The sequence below is a fragment of the Sceloporus undulatus genome, chromosome 6 (genome assembly GCF_019175285.1).
Source record: "Sceloporus undulatus isolate JIND9_A2432 ecotype Alabama chromosome 6, SceUnd_v1.1, whole genome shotgun sequence".
Taxonomy (NCBI): domain Eukaryota; kingdom Metazoa; phylum Chordata; class Lepidosauria; order Squamata; family Phrynosomatidae; genus Sceloporus; species Sceloporus undulatus.
The window spans coordinates 142,737,207-142,752,560 of NC_056527.1; the positions used below are offsets into that span (position 1 = coordinate 142,737,207).

Genomic DNA, 15,354 nt, shown 5'->3' on the forward strand with positions numbered 1-15,354 from the left:
CTCCTCTTAACCTTCTCTTCTCCAGGCTAAACATCCCCAGCTCCCTAAGTCGCTCCTCATAGAGCAGACCATTTAGGATCAGGCACAGAAATCTGGGTTTCTAGTCTGAAAATTAGATGCTGTTTGGGCAATTATAGACAGTGCAAATCAGTAAAGGATGTAAATCAGTTAAGGATGCCACTACTGCACCATCTTAGAAGGTAACTTCAACAGAATAAAATTCCACTCCCTGATGATCGGAACATGTGTTTCCCTACAAACCTTGCTGAGACGAATCCTGGACTGATGAGAATCTTCACAGATTGAGACATATTCTATGCAAAATTCGCACATAGTTGCATGCACAGGAAACAGAACTTTTGCATAGAAAAGCGAACTTTTGTGTGCAGAAAATAGAAATATTATTTATGCCCAGAAACAACTTTTTTCTGCACATCAATTCTTTGCAGCACACACAGCGTATTTCTGCGTAGAAAATGCTCTTTTCTGTGCAAAATGACCACATGTATTTCTTGTGCAGAATAAGCTTTGAACTGAGAAGAGTTTTCAAAAACTGTAGGTTTTTTAAAGACCTACTTGCAACAAACAAAAGCTGCTAAAATTACTTGTTACCTGATAGCAACAACATTCGCTTCGTTGTTAGAATGCAGGCACAATGTCAAACAGGCCATAGGATACATAGATGATATATCATGGAAAACATCAACAGTTCCCCTCCGTTCTCATTTTAGGCTCATACAACACAACTGTTTATTTAACAAGCTATTTTTCAGTGATTATTTCAAAAACAGTCCCTCTCAGCTTAGCTATTGCCATAGAGAATTAAGTTACATCTTTAAAATTCATTAAACGATCTGTTGAATATGGGAGGATTTGTAAATGTTTGACATTACCTGTTTAAAGATGCTGTCATGTCTTACCTTGACGTAAGACGAAGTGTCTGGAACTGTCTGGAACATCCTTATATGTAAACAGAAAAAGCCTGAAAAAGCACAGGGCCTGGAAAAAAATAATTTAAATATATATATCTCAAAAGCATATATATAGCCAGCTTTTATAATTAAAACCAGAAAATACAATCCAGATATAATGATAAAGTTTAAATCAATTTTTAATGTCTGAAGAAAAAAATGTCTGTGAAGGTAGCCCTGTGGTATATTAATGTTTCTTCTTCTGGGGCTTCTGAACACAGCAGCCACATTCAATCAAACCAAAGGCCTATTTAGTCCACCATCCTGCCCATATAATGTTCAATTAGATGCCTACAGGAAGCTCATAATAGCAAATCAGTGAAATGAGCACTGAAAATAGCACGGAAAAACAGTGTTCTTTTTATGGCACATGGTGCACATCACAAGTGCACCATTGGCGCGCCAGTGACATACGTGATGCACTGAGATGTGTATACGCTGTGCATCCTTTACATCAAGATGACAGTGCCAATGTGGATGGGATGCCGCCATGATGCCGCTGCCATGCTGTGTTAGGGTTAGGGCCCATGCAGTTGGTGCACAGTCCCTAACCCTAGTATCACTTGTGGCACACCACTTTGGGACCATCTGTCCCAGACCACTGTTAACCTTTTCCTACCTGAATTTATTTCATCTGCTTTTAAAACCATCCAAATGAGTAGTCACCACTGCATATTGTGGTAGCAAATCCCATGGTTTAATTATGACTTGTTGAAAAAAATGCTCTTCTCAGTCTCTAACCATTCTGTTTCATTGAATGATGCCTGTTGTCAACATGGTGTATTGGTTTGAGCATTGAACTCGGATGCTGGGTAGCCAGGGTGCGAATTCTGGTTCAGCCATGGAAACCCACTGGCTGACTTTGGGCAATGGCAAACCCTCTCTGAGGAATCTTGGCAAGGAAAACCTGTGATAGGTTCACCTTAGGGTTGCCGTAAGTCAGAACTAACTTGAAGGCATACAACAACAACAACAACAACAACACAGGCATACTGCAGTTAATAAAGCTTCTGATAGTGATATCTTTTGACACCTGCCCAGTCTCCCTTTTCCTCCTTGCCCTTTTCCCTCCTTGTCCTCTGTCCACCTAGAAGTGTTTTTCGCAGCATTGGCATAGGGAGAATGGTGAAGGAAGATTGGAGAAATACAGACTTTTGGTGTTGGATCATAGAAGCATATCAGCAGTAAACAATGCAATGCAGCTTAAGCTGGGAAAGAATGAGGTTCTGCTGTAGGCAATCCTATTGCAGGTGTGTGTGCCTGCCAACAACAGCAAAGGTGAACATAATCTGTGTCCTTACTGTGCATGCAAGGACAGTAAAACAGAGAGAAAAGGGAATCAGTAAACGTGGTTTAAGCATTAGACTACAACTCTGGGAGACCAGAGTTTGAATCCCTGAACAGTCATGGAAACAGGGGGACCACTAAGGATGTGGGAGAGTATGGATTGCACCAGATGACATCCTAAAGGGGTGTGTGACACCGCTGCTCCCCAAACATCTGCATTTCGGCAGATTAAGTGTTTGCCTTCATTCCTTTAAAATGCCTCTTGAAGAGACAAGAGGCAAGACTAAGTGGGAGGAGAAAGGAGAGGCATCAGGGTATTTTATTTTATTTTTAAAATGAATATTTTAAATGTTTAAAATGTTGTCTTACCAACAACAACAAATTTATTTATGGCACGCAGCCAGTACAAGGATAAAATACAAGATGCGCCGAACTTCCATAAGCACAATAATTCAAAACACCTATTTACAAACAGGTACAATACCAGCGAGGAATCTAAGATAAAATAGAGCTTACTGTCATCTGCTAATTTGCAAGGAAATTTAAAAGAATTCATCTTGCCAAATGTTCAATGTTAGCCTCGTTAAAGTATGTGGCATTTCACCTGTGCATATGATGTTGTGATTTAAAGGTATATTTTAAGTTTTTAGTTGTTTATGTCACAACTGTTGCCATCCCATTCAATGACATACAGGAATTACGATTTTTGGTACGTTAGTGTGTGTGTGTGTGTGTGTGTGTATCACAAAGATTCTGTATGTTGTGTATGGAGGAGGTTAATGGGGAGGGTGGCACCATGGGTACTGATGCCAATCCTAGTGATGCCACTGTATGGAAAACTACTGAGTGGCCTTGGACCAGTCAAACTCTCTCAGCTCAGAGGAAAGCAAATAATAGAATCATAGAGTTGGAAGAGACCCCAAGGGCCATCCCAGTCTGTGATGCAGGAACTCTCAATCAAAACCATCCCCATTGACAGATGGCCATCCAGCCTTTGTTTAAAGACCTCTAAGGAAGGAGACTACACTACACTCTGAGGAAGGATGTTCCACTGTCAAACAGCCCTTACTCTCAGGAAGTCCTCCTATGTTGGTTGGACTCTCTTTCTGGGCTTGCATCCATTGTTCCTGGTCCTAGTCTCTGGAGCAGCAGAAAACAGCTTGCTCTCTCCTCAATATGACATCCCTTCAATATTTAAACAGGGTTTCACATCAGCTCTTAACCTTCTCTTCTCCAGCTCCCTAAGTCTTTCCTCATGAGCTTCATGGTTTCCAGACCCTTCATCATTTTAGTCGCTCTCCTTTGGACACGCTCAGTGTCTCCACATCCTTTTTGAACTGTTTTGCCCAGAACTGGACACAATTTCCCGGTGGGGCCTGACCAGAGCAGAATAGAGTGGCACTATTACTTCCCTTGATCTAGACACTATACTTTTATTGATGCAGCCTAAAATTGCATGTCCTTTTTAGCTGCTGCATCACACAGTTCACTCATGTTCGAGTTGTGGTTTACTTGGACTCCAAGATCCCTTTCACACGTAGTTTCATTCACAGGTGTACCCCATCCTATATCTGTGCATTTCATTTTTCTGCCCATTTTCTGCAAAGGCTACCCCCTCTGAACAAATCTTGACAAGAAAACTCTGTGTAGGTTCATTTAGAGTCATCATAAGCCGGAAGTGACTTGAAGGTACACACAACACTTAGCCTCACCAGCTACGCCTGAATGTTAAAACAGCATTGATTTATATGTTGTGGCCAAATGGAAAAGCTAAGAAAATGGAGGTTAGGTGAACAGAAACTCATCCCTGGATGTATTTGGAAGAAATTTGAAGGCGCCTCTATAAATTTAAAATGATTTTTTTATACAAGGCTTACTCCATCTTTTCCAACGCCTTCTTTCTTTCTTTCTTTCTTCTTCTTTCATTCATTCATTCATTCATTCATTCATTCTATTCTTTCCCTGTTACTTCTGTCTCTGGTACCAAATTATTGTGGTACCAAGAATAGCCCACACTAGTTAGCCTTCAACATTTATAATTTACATTGTTAGTTTATTTTGTAAAAATGTAATGCCACTGAGTCCAACGCTTTTGTCTCAGACTAACATATTTGACTCCAATATTCAGTATGGTTTGGACAAGTCCTGTTGATTTGACAACTGTTTACCTCTCTCTCACACACACACATACATGCACACACCTGTCATACAAATTGGAACAGAGAGAAGAAACTGTAACTAAAAAGAACAATGAAATCTATTGTTGATTTAGCTTTTTCGTGTTATGTTGTACTATTGCTCATTCACTTCCAGATGACATACGCCCCCTACGAACCAACCAAGTTCTTTTGGACTTTTCTGAAGGTCATGTTTTATGGATCATGATTTCATCATCAATAGTTTTTGCTAAGCCAATACGAAAACACTGTTTTTTGTGGGTTTTTCGGGCTATGTGGCCAAGTTCTAGAAGAGTTTATTCCTGACGTTTTGCCAGCACTGTGGCTGGCAGATGCCAGCCACAGATGCTGGCAAAACGTCAGGAATAAATCTTCTAGAACATGGCACAGATGCTAGAAAAACATCAGGAATAAACTCTTCTAGAACATGGCCACATAGCCCAACCCCCCCCCCCCAAAAAAAAAAAACTATGGATGCCGGCCATGGAAGTTTTCAACTTACACAATGAAACACTGTGACATGGCAATGCAACAGAATTTGTGTGTACAGTATATAACTAAGCTTCTTGTAGGTAGCATGTTCATATCCTCACTGATAATGTACAACTTATGATCGCTGTCAGCATAGGATTGGGAACATATGGCCTTAAGATGTTGTTGAACATAACCCCGACACAACCCATGTTTTCATGCTGGTTAGGACTGATGGGAGTTGTACCATAACCACATTGGGGACCACAACTTCCCTAGCCTTAATATTTGTATTTTGGCTAATGCCCAGCCAACACTAATTTGTAAAGCAAAATCAATGAGCTCAGTATTCGCTTATGTTTCTCCCATTTAAATCAGTGAAATTGAAAGTGCTTGGCTCTGTTTCCTTTCACTGGTACTTAATTCTTATGCTAACATGATCACATCCAAGACTTATCATAAGACTCATGAAAGGATGGTGTTTCTAATCAGAAAAGGCTAATTCATAAATTGTGGAACCATGAATCTACATATAAGCAAATCCACAGACCCAATGGTTGTACTTGAGAGTGGACTAACAAAGGATTCAACACACACACACCTAACACCTTACAGCTGACAGTTTCAAATGATCCTGAAAAGCTGCGTTGTGGAGTTAGAACAACAAAGAGTCCTTTGCCACCTTAAAGACATGTCGACACATTCATGGACTCGCCCTATTGATCAGATGCAGAAATACCATCCAGAATTTCAGATATTAAGCATGACTAGATTGCAATGCAATTGCGAGAGTGAAGTCGGAGGGAAATTAAATACAGAAAGCATAGGCAGTAGAATAGTGTATAATAAATATCACTGTAACACCAGTGGTGACCAGAAGCAATGGCAGCATACACACATTGGTGTGTGTATGTGGTGTGTTATCTTATGTGAGGTGTTTGCTTGCCACTAAACTTTGGTCACTGTAATGTTCCACAGTAGTTACAACTACGGCTGCGTTTGGTCATGTAAACACTTCTGGCAGGAGTTATCAACAATACTGGAAATACACAGCCAATGTTGTATTTGCCTGTCCAAATAATGGCTGTTTTTATGGTGCCACTTTGCTTGAAACCTAACGTGTGGTAGTATTGCGACATACCATGGATTTATTTCATTTTATTTTAATCAAAGTGTTGTTTGCAAAGTTTAAGTTGTCTCCTTCCACAATGCTTACTTGGGGACCCTCTAATTATATTACTGTTTGGGACATTCGTTGTTTATACAACCACAGTGAAGAGATGGAAGGATACAGAAAGGAGGCAGAAAATCTCCCCAGTGAAGGCTGAAATATGCAAAAATAATGATGTCTATCTTCTTCAGTACTGTATTTAATACACTTATTACATGACTTGGAAAAAGCCTTATTGCTTTCAGGGGACATTCCTTCAAATGTAATGCATTACACATTGCAGCGTTTGTCTCCCTTTGAAGAACACTCAGCAAACTGTTCATGGTATATTGATGATAATTCAAATGATTGATTCATCTCACACATGCGCCATATTCTCAGGATGGGAGAGGACTGACTCTGTTCTACAAATTAAATTAATACCGCTTTAATACTTCTCTAAATAAAAGTTTTTTGAATTCTACTTTGGTTCCCAGTGATTGGGCAGCATATAAATAATCCTATTATTATTATTTTTATATTTATATTTTATTATTATTATTATTTTTTCCTGGCCAATTAATCTAAGCATGTTTACTTTGAAGTAATCCCACTAAATTCAATGAAACTTCCTTCCTTCTTAGTATATAATACATGTTTAGGAAATCCCCCAGTTCCTGAAGTACAAAATGCCTTTGGGAACTTTGTGCCGAGTTTGGATGAATGCGTATTGATGTCTTGCAACTCATCTCATTAATTAATCTCATTTGAGCTTTTATTTAGAAATATGCAAGTGTCACGCTAGTTTTTGTACTTTTCCTGGCTAAGAATAGCCTGGTTGTGCTGAGCTCTGACTTAAGTTGTGCTTTCGTTGACACTCAGGCTCCATCTCCCAGACTTTCTTCCCTATATGATCTCTATTCACCCTGGAACTGATATATCCTAATCCTATCCAGAATGACATTGTCTCATGCTACATCTGGAGATATGTATCCGTGCTTTCGCCAGATTTGTGATTCCCCCCCAAATCACCTACCAAACTTCAACATATAATGGGTAGTATTAATTTTTATTTAACAAGCTACTCCCAGTTCTCCTGAACGGACGACAATGACTTATTAACTCCGACTTCTTGAACCCTTTCCTGTATTGTTATGTTATTTATATGTATATGCTATTGTTTTTCTTAGATTGCATGCCATGGGCAGGTTTATCTTTATCTATTTTATGTTTTGTATGTACAGCACTGTGCAACTCTACAGCACTAGTAAAATAAAGCATAATAATAATGATAATATAAATAATAATAATAATAATAATAATTAATAATTTTCCTCTTGGTTAACTCCTCCTAGGATATTCCCATTCTTTTCACCTTGAATTTTCGACAGACAAAAATGTTTTCAGTTTTTGAGGACCAAACCACACACAATGTCCTCCTTTTAAGGGACAAGTTATTTTCTTTCGCCAGTATGATGTCAGGTGTGTCTGAATGGGATTCATTATCCTTGTTCTCTCAACATACCCCTCTCTAGATGCGGAATCTTGGGGCCCCTGTTCAATCTATCCCACTGTGGCAGCAGAAGCCTTTCCAAATCAAATTGCTTGGCCTCAATGGAACTACTCTGGAACAGCTGCTGAAAATAATTTGGCTGCAACAGGAATATTTATACCACATGCCCATGTACGCGCACACATAGAGGGAAACATCCCACCCCAACATAACTGAGTGCATGTCCCCACTGAACTCAGGGAACATACTTCTTAGTGACCTGCATAAGCTTGCATTGTGAGTGACAAGCCCGGCTCTGAAATATGTCCATTCAGTGCTGATTTGGTTACGCTCATTGAGACTCACCTTTTTATTTTCCTTTCCTTCTTTTTTCTGTGCACTTTCACTTTAGCCAGTGGAAGATCAAGGTTGTAAGAGTCCAGGATAATAAGAAGATTTAAAATACATATCTAAGGTAATCTCCAGCAGGCTGGCAGTAGAAGAAGGACACATAACCCTCTATAACTACATGCAACTTTTCCTGCAAGAGGAAGATCAACCTGGCTGTTACAGCCAGGCAGCCGTGAAGATTGAAAGAGAAGTTCCCCAGTTCTCTCCAGACCATCCAGACAGACTGCATCAGCTCTCACAATCCTCCGGGTTTCTGTCTGTTGCTTTCCCCCTTCCCCTGGTAATGCTGTTGGTCCAACTGCTTCTTCCTTTCTCTTTCCTGTTCCCAGACCTCTCTCAATCTGCCCCTCATTGGATTCCTTCTCCCCCCCCCTCCCTCATCTCCTTTTTCTTCTTATCAATTATCAACCACTCCTATGATAAATACCCCAATATGACATCTTTGCTCTTGCCACCTCTGCCTCAATGACTTGGCTCTTGGGCTGGGACAGCTTTCACTTCCAGAAGCCCTATAAAAATACAAGAATATGCAAGTTTGGAAAGAAACAGTGGAGGGAGAGAGAGGGAACAGCAGTCGATCCCAACAGTGACGCGTGTGTGGAGCTCAAGGGCTGCTTTAGGCCCCTGCTTTAAAATAAAGATGTTTCAATACCTGGTTTTTAATTAGGCTTCGTGAAATTCATCATCATCATCCCTCATCATCATCATCATCATCATCATCATTCATCATCGCTAATCCATCCACCACCACCACCCCACATCACCATCAGCAGCAGCCAAAATGTCCTTCTAGTGCTTGGGAGAGGAGACCTATTGAATCTATGAGATTTCTCCATGTTGACTCACCATTCAACAGCTGGGTCTCCTTAGTTGGAACTAACCAACAGGATGCCAGACATTATTATATGTTATCAGCTAAGTTTTACATCACAGTCTATGGGGCAAAAAGATGGCAAAATAAAGCTTTTAGTGATGCGCACCTTGAAAGTGGCTGGAAAACTGGCCCGAAGCCATGCTCCCGGAATACCTGGAGCAAAAAGAAGCAGGATAGTCCAAGTCAAGGCAGAAAATTTTTGTGCCTGCATATAAAAACCCCCAGCACAAGTGCAGGGCTGGGGCAAAGCAAAAAAATGAAAGTGCAACAACTCCAATGGATGTCATTAGAACATACACAAACCAGACAATCCAATGGGGAGTCTGGGTGAAGAAGGGTGAAGGGGGGTCTCCATGAGTGTGCTTTTGCCAATGTATCGCTTGCACACCAATGCACCAATGCCCAGTACTGGTAGAGATTGCATGTGCGAATGTGTGGTCCACCAAAGCAGTGGTTGTGCAATGGTGGCATGTGTATTTGGCCTGCTTTGGAAGTGGGCATGGAGCAGTGGTGTTTTCTTTTAACCCACCTTTGGAAAGAGCAGGATCAAGCTGCCTTTCCCGCCCATCTGATCCCGCCCTATGTTTCCTAACTTTATAACTTCGTGGCTAATTGCAGAAATGCAAGAAAAACCTGTTAAGGAATTGCAAAAGTATGCGCACTGGTAAGAATGCTTCATTGCACATCAGGTTCTTTGATATGGATTGGTGTTGATGTTGTGCTCCTGTACTTCCTGCTAGTGTCTGGATGCACATCAGGATGCACACCTGCACACTGGATGCACATTGGTGCTGATGCTCCCCAGTGTGCATTGTGCATCAGCCATGGTGCATCAATTACTCTACTGAATACCATTGTACAATCAATACCCCATGTTGCAGCATCACAACAGCTCTTTGTGAAAATAAATGCAGTGAAATAATTAATTCCATTTTCCACACGTCTCAAACTGAATTCCTCCTCTCCTCCCCTCACCATCATTTTCAGGGAATGGTTTACCCTTTTTCTAACTCTGCCCTCCTGCCAAGTCGAATGTGAGAACAATGGTTATACTTACTTTGGATAAGGTGAAGGAACTCTGCACATCCTCCGATGTTATTTTCTCCATTTATTTAAGTACTTTGCCTTGCTGTAAGAACTTCTCATTGCTTTTTCTAAAATGCCAAAACAAAAAAACAAATATAATTATTTCTCAGCTACACACCCTTTCTCCAGTGAGCTCAAAGCAGAGAGTATGGCCCTTCTCCTATCCACTTTATCCTTGCAATACCCTGTAAGAAAAAGTGGTGTAAGATCGGCCAGTGAAATCCATGGCACAGGAGTGACAAGACACCAGAGCTCCCAACTTCCAGTTTAACGTTAAATCATACTGCATCATACTATGGCCCTTATCAGATGAGTTGTGGAACTGGGGGTCTTCTGCACTGGGCGATTCGATTCGCGTTATTTCGCAAAGTACAGTCATACCTGGGAGTCCTTCTGCATTGGCAGGATTCAAATTGGCCAATCCGCATTCGCGCGAAGTGCATTCAGTGCAGAATGTTTTGTACACACCGGTGCTCACACATGGGGATTGGCCGATTCGTATCGGCCGCCTCGCACATGCTCAGTGGTGCCCTGCATGGGTTGCGACCTTAAACGCTTCCGGGGTGAAAGGGGAGGTCACGTCATGACACAGCCGGTAAACAGCTGGAGAGCCAGCTCATGCACATAACAATCGCGATACAACGTGCCCGTTAGTTTCCTCTCTACATTCCTGCTTGGTTTTAACGTTACCATGACCTTTTCTTGCAACAAATTAGCAATGCCCGGTTCTACGTGTGTGTGTGTGAGTGTGTGAGTATGTATTCTGGGGGGGGGGGGAGGAGCAGTTCCAGCGGCTGTCAAAGAGGCTGGTGGCCATCTAAGTAAATGGGGATGCTTTGATTAAGAGTTTCTCCTCCTCCCGGCTTGGATCCAGCCTGGGCTGCATCCCGGCAGGGAACAGGCGCGGGGCCGCTAGAATGCGGCGGCGTCGCTGCCGTTCCAATGGCCTCCTCCTCCTCCTCCCGGCTTGAGAGGCAGCCTGGCTGGCTCCACAGCCTGGAGGGGAGGAGGAGGCTGCTGGAACTGCGATTCCAGGGCCCCCGCGCTCTTCCCTGCCTGGGATGCCGCCAGGATGCCTCTCAAGCCGGGAGGAGGAGGAGGAGGCCGCTGGAAACGCCCCCCCCGCTTCCCTGGAACGGCAAGAGGAAAGACCTACGGAAGTAAAATTGGAATCTGGGGGTCTCGCGATGGAATTCAGGACTGGGTAGTCACACCAACCCATTCGCACTGAGATTGAACAAGCCCCAATCCAGATATCGCCAATCCCCTTATCAGCGCACTGGCCAAACGCTCCAAAAAGAGAGCCAGTACGCATCAGTTCGGCAGCTCGCGCATTCACGTGAGTGCGGATTGGGCCATTCGAATGTTGGTATGATGGTATTGTGCGAAATAACGCGGATTCGAACCACCCAGTGCACAAAACCCCCAGTTCCACACTCATCTGATAAGGGCCTATGACTTTAAAGATTTTTTCCCCCCAAATTTGGTCTCTAGATTTGAAATAAATGTACTGAACAGAATCTAAAATAAAATAAACAGCTTAAAACTTAGAGTAAACAATGTAGGTGCAGAATAACATATTTTGACCCAATGCTTTCTAAGGCTGCCTGTTATTCCTTCCTTCCTTGGTATCTGAGCCACTGCCTCAGCCAAAACATTACTTTATTACATAAGCATATAGAAAACTCCCCAAGACAATGCTCTTTTAAGCAACTACTGTATGGAAGGTATAGGAAATACAGAGCATTTGACAGCTGAAATTGAATTTGGAGCAAGAATGGGGTGGGCATGGGAAAGTTTGTTTTGGACTACAGTTCCCAGAATCCTTTAGCCAGCTGGCTAGCAGGCATGTTGGCTGGGGAATTCTGGGTACTGTTGTCCAAAAAAAACCCCTAACTTTTTCAAGCTTTGAAAGGGAGAAAGGGAGAAACAGTAGGGTAAGAGTCCTGTGACTTGTTGGACTGCAGTCGATAGTGAGGGATACTAGGAGTTGTAGTCCAACAACATATGGAGAGCCACATGATTCATGAAATAAAGCAAAGCACAGTGAAACAGAAGAATTGTTTTCTACCTGACTCCAGAAGGTATCATGTGAATATATCTGGGAATGGAGCTTCATCAAAAGTATGTCACTTTCTGCTCTTTATAATGATTTGCCCTGGCCAGCACAGCCAGTGCTGATGATTGCCAATGCCATGTTCACACTATCCAGTTCTAGTGCTATGATTCCACTTTAACTTCCATCATTCTATCCAATGTAACCATAGTCTAGGGATGGGTGTTTAGAATTCTCTGCCAAGAGAACAATAGTTCCTCACTAAACTACAATTTCCAGGATTTCATAGAATGTTGTTATGGAGTTAAACTGGAATCATAGTGCTATAACTGTGAAAGGGACCAGGAGTTGCAATCCAACAGCATCTGGAAGGCTGCAAGATTTGCCTCTCTGAACTAGAGCTTTCTGGCAAAATATTCAAAGTACCTCACCAAACTACAAATCCCAGGATCCTGCAGAATGCAGAAATGCCATTGAGATGGAGTCAAACTGCTTTTGATACCTCCTTGGTTGCCTGAGTCAATGCATCTGCAAATGAACCCATACTTCATTGCTGTGATATGTGGGTTAGGTTTGGTAACAACTGTTTCAGAGATGTAAATTGTCACTTGATGTTACAATCATCAAGTAAATGAGTAAAAGAAAAGAAAGAAAACTGCCCCCTTTCCACACACACATTCATGATGTGGTTGTTGCAAAAGAAACAATGAACGCAACAGTCATGAGCCAAGTCAGCTTGAGACACATGCCCTGGTCATTTTTCACATCTGTGATTCATCAAGAACTAGTCTACCTATAAATGCTTGTCACTTGATAACTGTAGCTGCAGTGCAAAGTGATCAGCTTACAAGGCATGTGTGAATGAACCACTATGGATACCATGCTTCAGACAGATGCTTTAGATTCCAGCAAACCCAACCATTTCCAAGGGATTCGGATCAAACTTTCGGCAATGTAGCCACTAAGTGGTTGTTGTATAGTCTGGCAATACATAAGCATGGATGAAGCGGGTCCCTTTCACACTGCCTAGTTGTATTATTATTATTATTATTATTATTATTATTATTATTATTATTATTATTATTATTAACCTTTATTTATGAAGCGCTGTAAATTTACACAGCACTGTACATACAATCTTTTAGTTAGACGATTCCCTGCCCTCGGGCTTACAATCTAAAAAGACAAGACACAGAAGGAGAAGGGAGTGGTGGAGGGAAAGGGTAAGAGGTCCAGCAGTTCCTCTCTACCTCCAAGGCCTGGACCAAGGCAGATGGACTGGAGGGAGGGCTTGGCTTCATAATGGATGGTTAATCATTTTCCAGGGAAAATACATATTCTCAAGTAGGATAATACATATACAGTACATAGCAATACAGGAAATGGTTCAATAAACAGGCACCACAGTACAGTGAGCCCTTGGTATCTGCTGGGGCTTGGTTCCAGAACCCCCTATGGAAACCAAAATCCATTTTTGAATATTTTCAAGCCATGGATAGTTGAATCCATGGATAAAGAATCTGTGGATACAGCAGGCTGACTGTACTATGATTCTATTTTAACTGCTCCATGGATGTGCCATTTCCATTAGAGACAATGGCACAGTAAAATGATGTCCCTTATATAAAATGGCAAAATCAAGGTTTGCGTTTTGGAATTTATACATTGTTGAATATTTTCAAGCCATGGACAGTTGAATCCATGGATCTGTGGATAATGAAGGCCGACTGTGCCATGATTCTGTTTTAACCGCTTCTATGAAATCCTGAGATTTGTAGTTTGTGGAGACACTAGAACTCTCTGGTTAAGAATTTTAAATTGTCGCTGTTGCTAATTGCTATCAAGTCAGCTTTGACTTATGGTGACACTGTGAACAAGAGACCTCCGTGCCACTCTATCAACTATCAACCTGCTCAGGTTTTGCAGACACAGAATTCGAAACACCCTTAAATAGCAAATTCAATGTTTCCATAGGAGAGAATCATGGCAATCAAAGTGAAATCATGGTGCTATAAGTGCCTGGTGTGAAAGAGCCTCAGAGGACAAGGAAATTGTGTCTGGCAAATTTAACCTCTTTCCTTCTGAAACAAGGATCAATAAAATCCTTTTCCTTCTCTCATCAATTCTGAGGCCATAGATGAGATTGTGAACACTCAGACTGAGCTCTTTGACATATTCTTCCAACAAAATATTTACTATTAATCTAAACAGTTATTTACTCTTTGACCTTGTTGATCAAGGTGGAGTTATATTGCTGCAGAATTCAAAGAAAATTGCCCTGGGATGCTCTCTTTGCACATTTGAATACTGAATAATGTAACTTTAACACACTTGTAAAAGTTAGTAATGCACCGTTCGGTCGTGGAGAATGATATGCACAATTTAGCAAAGGTTTAGTAACCCTGCCTTTTGTTATGCCATCTATAGAACACTAAACTGTAACATAAACAATTCCTTCTGACCCAAGTATTTAGAACATCCCCTCCGACAATTCCTTTTTCACTCTCTCTGGTTTACCCCCAAGTCTAACATATTGAAACATTTTCCTCCTTAATATATATGTATAAAGTGACAGGGTGAAAGGGCAACCTAGGAGTCGTGTCTATATACAATTTACTCTCCACCAGACAAAATTCCTGACAATTCCTAAAGAAAACAAGGCAGCTGAGGAGACGCATATTCTGCAGCTAGCAATGGCATTTTTTTAATGTCAGCATTCTTGGGACTTTATTTTATTCAGGGGCGATTATCATGAAAATCAGTTTTGCAGGGAAGGGAAACGTTTTAGGGTTGCAACAAAAACATCACATCTTTGTGGGTGTCAAGAATACCAGAGGCCTGCTGGCTTAAACAACATTCATACCCCAAACCCATGTTTCAGAAGATTGCCTTGTAAGTGGTTATGTTTTTAGGACTGGAACTCAAATAATAAAATAAGAATGCCCATCAGAGTTCCAGACTGGTGTGTATGTATATATGTGTGTATGCACATGTTTGTGTGTTTTGCGCAGTTGTAAAATGAGCAACAGAACAAAGCTTAAACCTGCCTGAAAGGAAACAGAGACTTACAAAAATAAAAACAAAAAACTGTTGACTTCTGAAAAGTAGAAAATCATTTGATTCAGTATATAACTGGTGACAGAGGTATGTGTGTATCAGATCACAGTCTAAATCAAATTCATGCTGCAAAGTACATGAATCTCTTTTAAAATCCATGCAAGTCAGCTGCCAATACATGCTGAACACATCTTTAAAATTTTATATCATGGGCAGCTGTACAAGTTGAGTCTCCCTTATGCAAAATGCTTCGGCCCTGAAGTGTTTTCAGTTTTGGATTTTATTTTATTGTGTTTTGCAATATTTGCATATGCATAATGAG

At 41.3% G+C, this 15,354-nt stretch overlaps 1 protein-coding gene across 6 annotated transcripts in view; it reads right to left on the minus strand.

Annotated features, from left to right (window-relative positions):
* FLI1 (Fli-1 proto-oncogene, ETS transcription factor) overlaps positions 1 to 15,354 on the minus strand; it is a 782,157-nt gene that overhangs the window by 155,702 nt on the left and 611,101 nt on the right. For 3 of the 6 annotated variants that reach the window (XM_042475286.1, XM_042475287.1, XM_042475285.1), the window contains 2 exons: positions 9,891 to 9,987; positions 894 to 999 (listed from right to left, as the gene is read on the minus strand). In XM_042475286.1, the coding sequence (XP_042331220.1) occupies positions 894 to 999; positions 9,891 to 9,919 (135 nt within the window). In that variant the 5' untranslated portion in view covers positions 9,920 to 9,987. Of the gene's footprint in view, positions 1 to 893; positions 1,000 to 7,914; positions 7,955 to 9,890; positions 9,988 to 15,354 lie in introns of those variants that run through there. The other 3 variants (XM_042475288.1, XM_042475290.1, XM_042475289.1) reach the window with 3 other exon arrangements.